Below are 11,505 nucleotides of genomic sequence, written 5' to 3'. Positions count from 1 at the left end.
GGGGTGATGACATGCAGCAGAGGGTCACAGGTCAGAATCTAACCCGGGTCTGCAGTGGACACCAAGCATCAAAAATATAAAAAATGATTTAGAAACAACATGTTAAAGGTCCTATTTGTAAGAATTCCCAACTCATCAGATATTGATGTTTTGGGATTGTAGGTCGGGTCAGCTGTCATCCCAAAGCGTCAGTGTTTGGGAATGAGACTTAAAAAACAACTTTCTTACAAATAGGACCTTTGAGGCCTTTTATTCTCAGGAAACCAGACTGGTTAAAACAATAATTTTCAACAAAATAAGATGCTAGAAATATGTTCATCCAGATTATAATATTTTTCTTGTACATCTTTTTTTCTGTGACTGAAAACTTGTCCACTCCATGAGCCACTGGGCCTTTTCTCTCTATTGCACCTATATTTAGATAACATCTGAGGACTATTTAATATTGTTGTTTAATAAAAGTGTCATCATTTTAAATAAAACACACAAAATAAGATGGATAAAAGTAGACAATACCCTTTGGTTTTTTGGGGAACAGAAAAAAAATTGCAAGTATGTTATTAAAATCTATTACTAACACCACGTATTTAGTTGAAATATTGCTTCCCTGATTTTCTGAGAATAAGAGCATTTAACAGTTATTTCAGAGGAACTTGGGACATATCCTCTTCCCGCCATTTTGAATAATGACTCAATATCTCAAAATGACAAAGACACGCAAGGATAATGATCACATGGAATTGTGGACAGTGCTTCTGGGGTCTACTACCTGGTGATAGCGACGTAGTACTTAAAGTGAAACTCTCGCTAAAATGCAACCTAGGCTTTTTTTGTGAATGTACCCGAGTCAAACCTTCGTGTAAAAGCATAATTACGGTGAAAAAGCCACTTTTAAGATTTACCGTAGTTTCGTTTTCGGGTCAAAATCATTTTCAATTGTGTGCTAGGGGCAACATTACGGTAGCATCAAAATCGCTATTTGTAAAACACTAAGAAGACTCAACACAACATGAAACTTTGCTCGTAGCATCACCAGGGTCTCTACACATGAACAGGAGCATTGAGAACATTGTTTGTGTACACAGAGTTTACTAAAAAGAAGGTTTTTGAACAACTCACGCTAGCAGTAGCAGTAGTTGTCCTGCCAGTCGAGCAGGGTCGATCCCCAAGTGCGACGTAACATGGAGCTTTCCATCTTTACTCTCCTCCATGTTACGTCGCACTTGGGGATCGACCCTGCTCGACTGGCAGGACGGACCTGAAAACGAAAATACGATAAATCTTAAAAGTGGCTTTTTCGTCGTAATTATGCTTTTACATGAAGGTTTGACTCGGGTTCCTTCACAAAAAAAGCCTAGGTTGCATTTTGGCGAGAGTTTCACTTTAAATAGATAAAATGACTTCCAATTATCTGTCCAGTGTAGTGGATGGGGAGCCTTTCCTCTATGAAAGCCTGTCAGTGGTAGAAAGAATGTCGCACAGGCTATTAAAGGAAATCAGCATGTCATTTTGACAAGACGATAATACAAATAAGATGTCTACAAGTTGAGGAAGGGCCTCAATTAGGCTAATGCACAAAAAAGACAAACGGTCGACTTAATACAATAATAACATTTTGAGACTTTTCATTTGGTTTACTAGAATCTTCTGGGAGGCGTCAGTGTTTGTGGACGGCTGTTAATTAAAGTGCAACAGTATGTGTTCATGTGTTTCACTGGCAGGGTGAACCAATGGACTCAACTGTGCTGTCACGTGCACGGCTGCAGGTTTATAATTAGAGTGAGCTGAGAGTCATGGGACAGCATTCCAGCCTCATCCCCACAGTGAGCACACACACTCAGTTAACGGCGGCATGAGCTTTTCAGTGCCTATTAAATAACTGTAGATGTTTCTATCCCACACAGGGAGGGATTCTCTGTGAGAGTGTGATTCCACTGATTGATGAAATTTATGCTTGACTGAATTTATTATTATTATTATTATTATTATTCTTATTATTATCATTATTATTATTATTATTTGGTGGGACCTTCCAGGAGTGTCAAATCCAGTCCCACCAGACATAGTCCCGACCCGGGCTGTGTCCTGACCAAACGTCACTTTCCAAAGTGAACTAGAAGCTGGCAGAAAGCATTTCTCTCAGTAAGAGCAGCGTTAAGGTTAGCAGCACTGAGAAGCTGTGTTGACCGCCTCTCCTGTGACAGTGAACGCAGCGTCAAACCAACGTCGGATTAGCGCTCTGGACGTGTGACGTCACGGACGGGCTGGGCTTTCTAATTGTGACAGAAATATTTATCCGAGTCGTCTCTGGAGAAACAAACAGCGTCGACGTCTTCTTCACCGCAAAGTAAGAGATTTAATGTGAACGTTACTAACATGTGTGTCAGCCGACAGCGAGCTGCTGCTGTACAACAAACAGTGACATGATGCAGGAGACACACTGCGACCTGTTATCACCGCTGCTACAGGCTCCATCCTGTGTCTGCTTATCAGCTACGTCACAGCAGCTTTTTGTAAAGAAATACCCAGAGAAGGACGGGTTGACTGTTCTGTTCGGTTCGGTCCGGTCCGGTCCGGGCGGGATGAAGCACAGCTCTGTTGTCCTGTCTGTTAGAAGATTAATCACGTGATGACTTCGGTTAGGCTCGCGCTCGTATCTGTCTTTTGTATTTGTGTGTCAGTCTGTGCTGCTGTGAGACAACACGGAGGACACATCTGTCTCCTGAGCAGCGGCGTGAGGAGGAAGAGGGTTCGGCTCTCCATCACATTAGATTCATAATGAAACACAACAGTGACTTAACGTTTTGTATGTGTCGGGGACAGCGGCCGTAGCAGCAGCGAAGCTTTGTGAAATAAGAGATACACGTGTTTATTGTGGATGGATGTTGAAACCATGTTTTGAAACAAAGATTTTGACTTTGCATTAGAGCATTAAAGGTGCAATATGTAAGAATTGGCCACCTTGCAAGTTCATATTCCAAACCAATAGGGGGCAGCGTATCACCACTAACTGCTGCAAACTGTAGCTGCTTTTAGCTAGTTAGCGCTCAGGGAAAGTGCCAGGCTTTGAGGCCAGTTTTTGTAGTGGCCAAACCATGTAATTACATCGTCACATGACGCGCCGTGGCCCAGAAAGACATTGTGAAAGAAGCATCTATAAAACAGTGGATTATTATGTTTTGAGCATCACAACACCTGCGAAATGACTAATTTCACTGTCATAATTTGAACCATTCGGTCCAATACATTTTGGAAAGTCTACAGGAGCTGCAAGATTAAATTATTTCATCTCCATTCAAGGTTAGGGTTAGCTAGCCCGCACGGTCGGCGGAAGTCTCTAGTGTGCACACTCTATGGGCGCCACAACACGGAAGATCTGGATCATTTTATCAGCCTGAAGTCGAGCAATTTTGGCTTCAAAACGCCTCTGAGCAGCTCTCACAAGAATGAATGGGGCTCCATCTCCAACACTGTATCCAGACTTTAATGTCACGTCCTTGGTTAGCTCAGTTAGCAGCTATTTCTTAACTGCTTATTGGAAAATAGCAGAATATTATTATTATAGTAAAATAGCATTTGGGTAATTTTTCAATATACGTTGAGGTAATAATTTTAGTAATTTGGGGGTCATTTCAAATAAAAAACCTACTTGATATTTACAGACCTGTGAACTGAAGTGTTACCTGCTCTGTCCTCCTCATGGTTGCTGTGTTTAGGTTGTGTTTGGAGTGTGTTCCTGAGCTTCAGCCAGGATGTCCTATATGAGAGGAGACAGCAGCTGGTCCCAGCCATCGGACTTCGGCAGCCTTATCCAGACATGCAGCTCCAACATCCAGAAGATCAGCCAGAACTGTGAGTGCTTACTGTGGCCAACACACACACACATACACTGAGAGCTGCGTGTTTACTGAAGTGGTCCCTTTTCTCTGCAGCTGGTCAGATCAAAAATCTGCTGTACCAGCTGGAGATGAGACAGGAAACCTCGGAGCTCCAGGAGAAGCTGTAAGTACTGGTGTGGGACTATTTGTATCTCACATATGATCATTATTCAAGTGTGTGACCTGTAAAAATTTTGTGAGGTCTTAGTAGTGTTTGTGTTCCCCTGCAGCCAACAGCTCCAGCACTACACCAATCAGCTGGCTAAAGAAACCAACACACATCTGAAGGAGCTGGGCTCACTGCCTCCATCACTGTCCCCATCAGAACAGGTCAGTCTGTGGACACTAGATACAGTCAGTGAGAATCCCACACACAATAATCACTGAAAGGCACACAAAACAGAATTGCAGATTTAGATATGCCAGTGGTTATTCATCAGTTTTTCAAGAAATTTTGTTGCTTCATGGGGAGCTCGAAGATTTAGAGCTCGAAGGGAGTTAGAAGATGAAAGGATTAACACATATGTAGCCATAACTTTGTGGTAACAAGCTCCAGAAATACACAGGGACAGGATACAGCAGACTTCCAGCTGAGTTTGGGCACAGTCCTCAAGTCCACAGGAGCTCCAGCAGAGGGTGCTCATGTTACACATATCACAGTGCTCAGCAGTTCACACCTAATGTGATGAAATCCAAAAAAGACGGATCCCAGGCAGTCTTCTGGCAAAAAGTCAAAAGTCCGTTATTCACATGGCTATTGGTCATTCTTAAAAACAAAGATAGTTCATGTTCAAACAAGTAACGACCCACATGTAGCGACGCAAGCAGCATTAGCCAGGGTGCATCTCCTAGCACACAGCTTCCCCTGTTGTTGCTACAAGATAATTATAGCCACATCGATTCCAAAATTCTCTGTTTCTGCGCGTCCATACACAAACACTGACAACAGAGTTTCTGAATATCTTCACCCTGGCAGGAGTTTTCTTAAAGCTCCGTTTGCACTGACCCCGGATCACTTCACCTGTCAGTGGTTTTAATGTTGTGGCTGACTGGTGTATGTCCCGGCCATGTTATGGTCTGGTCACCTGTCCAGGGTGTCAGCTGGGATCACTACAGCCCCTGCCACCCTGCACAAGATAATGAATGGAGGGATGTGAAGTATCAAAATTTGAAGTATAAATGCCATACTGGTAAACAATCATAAAATGTAGAAATAAAAAATGAAAAAGGAGAATTAAAAATGTTTTACCTATAATGAGCAAAGGACAGAAATTAGCATTGGCAGAGGAACATTTTGTTCTTTGAATTGATGTAAAGATCACAGAATAATGATGTTAAGCGCAAGACACGAAATGAATGTAGAGATTATCATGGTGATTTTACGTACATATTTCAGTCATGTGAAGTGGGAGTGGGCCAGACTTTCTCCATGCTTAGAAACCATTTTACGCCTCTAAAGTTCCTCACTACAGTGTCATTCATGTTACATTCACAGTATGTAAGTTCAAAACCTTTGCTCTAAATTTACATTAAATCAATTAGTCCTTGGAATGTGAGGAAATAGTGGAAATGCCTGTCACAAACTAATGTATTCAGATTACTTCTTCTATAGAACAGAGAAGAGCAGCAAGAAATCACATTGGAGAAGCTGAGACCACAGAATGTTTGGCATTTTTGCTTGATGATGGACTTAAAAGATTAAAATGATCAGAACTGTCAATTTCTTTTCTGTTGATCAATCAATTAAATGACAGATTGTTTCAGCACTACATTTACAGGGACATTTAAGAAGATAAAATACATTAATAGTGATGTAAGCCAATAGAGAGAGGGCAACACTGAAGTAATGTACTCGCTGGCTGCTGCTTCTGAACCATCTGCAGACGAGGTACAGCTCCTTGGCTGAGGCAGGGGCCCCTTTAAAATTATACAATATGTCTGATATAAAGGTTAAACATCCCAGAGACTGCTGCAGGGTCTGGTGTGCAGTCTCAGGTCTGGTAGGACCTGACCTTGTTATTCCTCTTCTTTGTTTTATTCTCCCTTAATATGAACATCCATGTTGTCTGCAGTGGAAAGATGTATTAAAAACCCCAAATAAGGCCCAGCAAAATTTACTTCCTAAACGTAATGCATTACCTATTACTAGTTACTTTCTTTTGAAAGTAATAGGTTACTTTACCATATGACTGTCAGCATAGATTCATGTGTTATTGATTAGAATACTTTTGCATTACTTTCTCCAAAATAACCACAAAAGTATTACAAGGCATTATCAAATAAAACAGGGTAATATTGTTTCATAATCAGAGCACAGAGGCTGGAGTTTATTGCAGGTCATGTAGTTAATTTCTAGTTGTGATATTTGATGATGAAGGCTCTCCTCTGGAGCGCAGATCTAGCCTGTTCATGCATTCACATGCAGTGGTTACCACTATGCATTAAACTTGCTTGCTTATCTTACAATAGTGTCATGAACAAGTAAATATCCAAGACCTTTTTAAATAAACCAATAGCCCCCAGACAAAGAATCAAAGTTAAGATAAGTTATGAATACTTGAAAATGTGTACCGTCTCTCGCTGTAGAGTTTCCTCGGCTTCCTTCCTAAACTCAAAGTAACAGGAGCATACCCAAACCCAAAAGGTAGAGTTGTCTCTGCAGCCATTTCATCATTTCATCAATATGATTGTTTTTTGGAGGATATTGTTTTGATGGCTCACTGGCAGAAGTGGCGTTGTGTGGATAAATTCTTGAAAACGAAACATAGTTCGTACAGAAATACGAATGCGTTATATTACTGCTCAGGGTAATTTATTACTGTAATGTGCTGTAGCGCTTTACACTGGGTAGCATTCAGTGTTCATTTTGGGAACTATTTTAGATGTAGTATTAGTCTGTAGATACCAGCAGCACTGATGAGCATTTTTCTAAATTTTAACATGTAGCTTGCTGTGCATTAGTGCCTTGTGACTCTGCTCTGTCCATAGAAGAACAGGGACCAGAGGGCATCTTCACATGCTGATACTCCTGCTATTAATATTGTATTCATCCTGCGTCGGCCTTTTTTTCTACCACTGTCAGCACCGTGCCTGAGTTCAGGAAATTGAAGTGTAATATTAATTTAATGTTGTTGTTTTTTTCTTTCCTCCAGCGGCAGCAGAAGCTGAGGAAGGAGCGCCTGATGAACGATTTCTCTGCAGCCCTCAACAACTTCCAGGTGGTGCAGCGGAGGGCGGCAGAAAAAGAGAAAGAGTTAGTGGTCAGAGCTAGAGCTGGATCCAGGGGCATGGTAAATACCAGTCTCTCATTGGACAAAGGCTGTTACACCTTCATAACCAATAAACATATAGTGATTGATATAATAACTACCAATACATTTGCATACATGATGAAAAAGTGATGTGAACTGATGTTCATTCTACAGGGAGACAGAGGCAACATGAATGAACAGCTGGTTGCATTTGAAAAGTAAGTGTCTCCACTGTGTTTTTAACTGTTGTAGCTTCAGTCAGTTCCACACTTAGCTCCTTATGCATTTTGTTTAAAAAGCCACAGCAAGGCCAAATTATATTCCTCTTCTGTTCATTGAGCGGATGCTTGTTAGTACAGAGCTATTTTAAATGAACAATCTACAGTGAAACACCTACATTGTTGTTTGATGGTGTATTTTCTATATATTCAAATAAAAATGATGTCACATCCTCCCTTAGAATCCGACCAATTCCTTGGCACTGCAAGTATTATCAGCTTTTAGCCTCATGTTCAAATTAAGTGCCTGTGTCCACATAGCGTTTTTTTCAATTGTTCCCGATGAGGAGCGAGCATCTGCAGCAGCAGGCGGCTGCCCAGAGGAAAGGTGCAGCACCCAGCGTCTTCTTTCTGAGCGCTCTGCCTTTTTTGTGCAACCGCTCTGAGTGCTTCAGGTTTTCTTTCACTCACAGTAGCAAAAAATAATACGAGAATGAAATGCTGCCACAACTCATGCTCTAGATCTGTTATGAGAGATCAATATTTTCTCTTTCCATTTTTGTTGTGGTTGTTTTAAGGCTTTCTGGGAGATGAAAACATTTTTAACTTAAGTTGTATGAGACCGAGGGCAAGTCTGTCTGACATCTATCAGTCAGAGGGTATATCACTACTAATAAACTGTGATCTCTCTGATTGTGCAGGGAAGATGATTGGGGTCAGAGCCAGACTCAGACTGAGGAGCCCACCATCACAGAGGAGGACCTGGAAAACATCAAGGAGAGGGAGACTAACATCAGACAGCTGGAGGTATCAACCTGAATGAGAGGAAGCACTGCAGCTGTCAGACACACTTCTATTCAGCAATTAACCCTCTCCTGTCCTCTCCAGGCTGACATTATGGATGTGAACCAGATATTCAAGGACCTTGCTGTCATGATCCACGACCAGGGAGAGATGATTGGTTAGTGAGAAGATACTCAGATCAGCATTGAGTTGTACACATTTAGATGTAGAAGTGTGTGTGTGTGTGTGTGTGTGTGTGTGTGTGTGTGTGTGTGTGTGTGTGTTTGCGCACACACTTCAAACCTCCTCATGTGTTCTGATTTCAGACAGCATTGAGGCCAATGTGGAGAGTGCAGAGGTCCATGTAGACAGAGGGGCCGTCCAGCTGCAGAAAGCAGCCTATTACCAGGTAGGATAGACGGCCTGGACATAATATAAGGAACGCTACATGAAAAGACCAGTAATAATATAATATACATATAATACATGTTAAAGGATAAGTCTGATGATACTGTGATTCCTACTAACAACTACTGTATAATAAAGTTTTATATAAAAATATTCATATAGCAATTTTAAAAGTTACAAATTGCTCTACTTACATACAGAAAACAATGAAAGAGTCACAATGAGAAGCAAGTATTACAGTGGCAATACAAACATTAATATAAAGTTGACAGAATGAATTAAAGAGGACGACAAAAATAAGGAAAACCTGAATAAAACAGAAAATAAAAGCATAAAACATCAGGGGTTAATAGCAGCTTTAAACAGTTGTTTAAAGTGGGGCACTGATTCAGCACCTGATCTCTTCTGGCAGGGCACCCCTGTCTGGGGACAGTCTGCGGGCTGTAATAGCAAAAGCACAGTCACCTTTAGTCTTTAGCCGCAACTTTGGAGCAGTTAACAGAGTTTTGCCTGACGGCCTCAGGCAGCGTGTTTGGCCACAAAGGGAGATAAATATAAGGATGTGCCAATCCAGACAGGTCCTGCAAAGTGATTTGAAATGTTTTAAAATTGATTCTAAAGGACACGAGTAGCCAATGTAAAGAAGCTTAAACAGGAGCAATATGGTAATATTTTTGGAGTTGAAGGCAATGGAGAAACTCCTGGGAGAGACGTGTATACAGAGAGTTGCAGTAGTTGAGACGAGATAAACGTGTGAATAACCTTCAGATCAGTGAACGACACATGATTTGATAAAAATAATATTGGATTTACACAGGTTTCCTTACAGTCCAAATCAAATAGAACTTTAAATTGGAGGCCAGTGGGGCGAGGAGGTATCTGTACCATAGTCTGATATTTCTTCCTCCTCTGAGCCAGAGAGCTTCATTCTCCAAAATGGGAATTCATCCGCCACTGAAAATAGTCTTCATGTTTGAGAATCATTTGATAAGAACTACAGTGACCTGAGGCCTCATTTGTTAAAAGGTTGCTATGACGATAATTGAACTTAGTCTCAAGAAAAAGTCTGACAGTGTGCTTACATTCCATTCATAAAAGATCAAGTAGGTATTAATGCTGCGTTCCGGACAACTTGAACGTGTAATCTCACTTGTAAACTTAGACACATCTACCCCAACTTCATGAGGGAGCAGCTGTCTAATGTCACACAACGATGGCAGCACCCACAGCGTGGTGTGTTTGTAGACCACAGTATTTGTATTAACCGAGTGAATGGAATATTTAGATATGTTTCCAAGTATAGAAGTGCTGTAAAATCAAATTAATAACAGCGCCTGTTACCGTATGTGTCGTTTCTCTCCTCTATTTCATTTATATATGCAGGGAGGCTTCACTGCTGAGTCATTTTGTTACAATCAGCCAAGTTTTGAGTTCACTTTTGGCATCACCTTGAAAACTCGGAGGTCAGAAGTTGTCAATTTCAACTACGAAATTCCAATCTGGCTTTGACCGGAACACAGCATAAGAATCCCATTTGAAACTTAAACACCTGTGATCCATAAATCTAAAATCATCTTAAATTGACAGCATTTGCTTTGTGATTTCCCTTTATTACAATATCAGCATAAATAAGGATTTAGTCAGAAATAACCTTAGACCATAAGAGAGAATCAGACTCTTTGGAAGACCAGATTACGCTGATGGTAGAGGAGATTGAAGCCAGGCAACACGTATCATTCAGTGGAATAAATAGTGGGCTGACAACCAAAGCCAAACACGCAGCTTTGGAGTTTGTCAGTGCTCATAAAGCTCATGCAAAGTTCACCACAGGCTTGGGCTCATATCTAGCCCAAACATTCACACTGAGGTATAGGAACAGCTGCCTTTTTTGAGGGGGTTGGGGTTTAAAAAACCTGCATATACATTCATTCTGGTGTTAAAGTGGTATTAGTCTAGTCTAGATTTTCCTCAGAAATAAGATCATTTCCACACCAATGTAAGGATTTATAAATGGTTTTCTGCCTAGGTCATACTTAAGATCATAATTGCTCATTAGTCCGTTTTATAAACAAAGTCCTTTTAAAGAATTGTTGTATTCAGTAAGAGCCAGTGCACTTGAAGCTGAGCAGGAGGGTAGGGGAGTCAGAAAGTATTGAGAAATCGACTGAAACACTGTTTGGGGTTTAGGTCTTTTACTTATTTGCTGACAGTAAGGAAAATATAGAACAACAGCAGACTTATTGTTGTAGTATACTAGAATGAATACAATGTAATATGATATCCTGTTTATAGCCAGTGTGAAGCTGCTGTCACTATCATGTAAAACACTGACACAGTGTGATCTGCTCCTTTGTTGTGTGCAGAGGAAGTCCCGTAAGAGGATGTGCATGCTGGCCATGGTGCTGTCGCTGGTGCTCACCATCCTGATCATCATCATCTGGCAGGCCATCAAATGAGAGAAGCACAGGCTACTGACACCTTCAGATGACTTCCAATGTGTGTTTGTGTGTGTGCGACAGAGAGCTGTATGTGTGTGTCTGTATAGACTCAACATTCCAATACAAAACAGTCAAATCGTCCTCAGTGTAACATTCTCCACCTGTGTTCAGTCACTGTGTGCGACTAAATGTGGATGTATTTATGTGGGGTAAATGAATGGGAACAACAGTGGGTTATTATTATATTATTTTATTACATTGTGTATATTCTAGGTGCTGTATCGGAGTCAACTGGACTTGTTGCAGTTTGTTGAAGACGTTTCACCTCTCATCCAAGAGGCTTCTTTAGTTATAACCAACTGGAGGGGAGTTGCAGGCTTTTAAACTCTGTGTGGGAGTGTCCTTACCGAGTCGTTAGGGCCACTTGTGGGCCATTGACCCAACCGGCCTTCATGTAGGTTGCTAAGGCTACGTGAGCCCAGGCGTGAATGGTTGTTAAGCTGTCTGGGGAGAGAACTCAGTACAGCAT

At 41.2% G+C, this 11,505-nt stretch overlaps 1 protein-coding gene across 1 annotated transcript; it reads left to right on the top strand.

Annotated features, from left to right (window-relative positions):
- The first annotated feature begins 2,269 nt into the window (after positions 1-2,269).
- Positions 2,270-11,255, top strand: LOC141013627 (syntaxin-12-like). The gene is made up of 10 exons (XM_073487413.1): positions 2,270-2,347; positions 3,717-3,852; positions 3,933-4,002; positions 4,109-4,208; positions 7,031-7,168; positions 7,304-7,347; positions 8,049-8,154; positions 8,236-8,308; positions 8,457-8,539; positions 10,902-11,255. Exons 2-10 carry the CDS (start codon positions 3,753-3,755, stop codon positions 10,992-10,994), a joined length of 807 nt encoding a protein of 268 aa, XP_073343514.1. The 5' UTR covers positions 2,270-2,347; positions 3,717-3,752; the 3' UTR covers positions 10,995-11,255.
- Positions 11,256-11,505: the final 250 nt, after the last annotated feature.

This window comes from Pagrus major, chromosome 18 (assembly GCF_040436345.1).
Source record: "Pagrus major chromosome 18, Pma_NU_1.0".
NCBI classification, from domain to species: domain Eukaryota; kingdom Metazoa; phylum Chordata; class Actinopteri; order Spariformes; family Sparidae; genus Pagrus; species Pagrus major.
This window is presented reverse-complemented; position numbering and strand designations above follow the sequence as displayed.

What these genes read in the sequence shown, in the direction of transcription:
- LOC141013627 (XM_073487413.1), top strand. Translation starts at nt 3,753, where the DNA reads ATGTCCTATATGAGAGGAGACAGCAGCTGGTCCCAGCCATCGGACTTC. An exon ending in GAGCTGGATCCAGGGGCATG is followed by an intron (nt 7,169 to 7,303) that starts GTAAATACCAGT and finishes TTCATTCTACAG; the next exon opens with GGAGACAGAGGCAACATGAA. An exon ending in CAGCTGGTTGCATTTGAAAA is followed by an intron (nt 7,348 to 8,048) that starts GTAAGTGTCTCC and finishes CTGATTGTGCAG; the next exon opens with GGAAGATGATTGGGGTCAGA.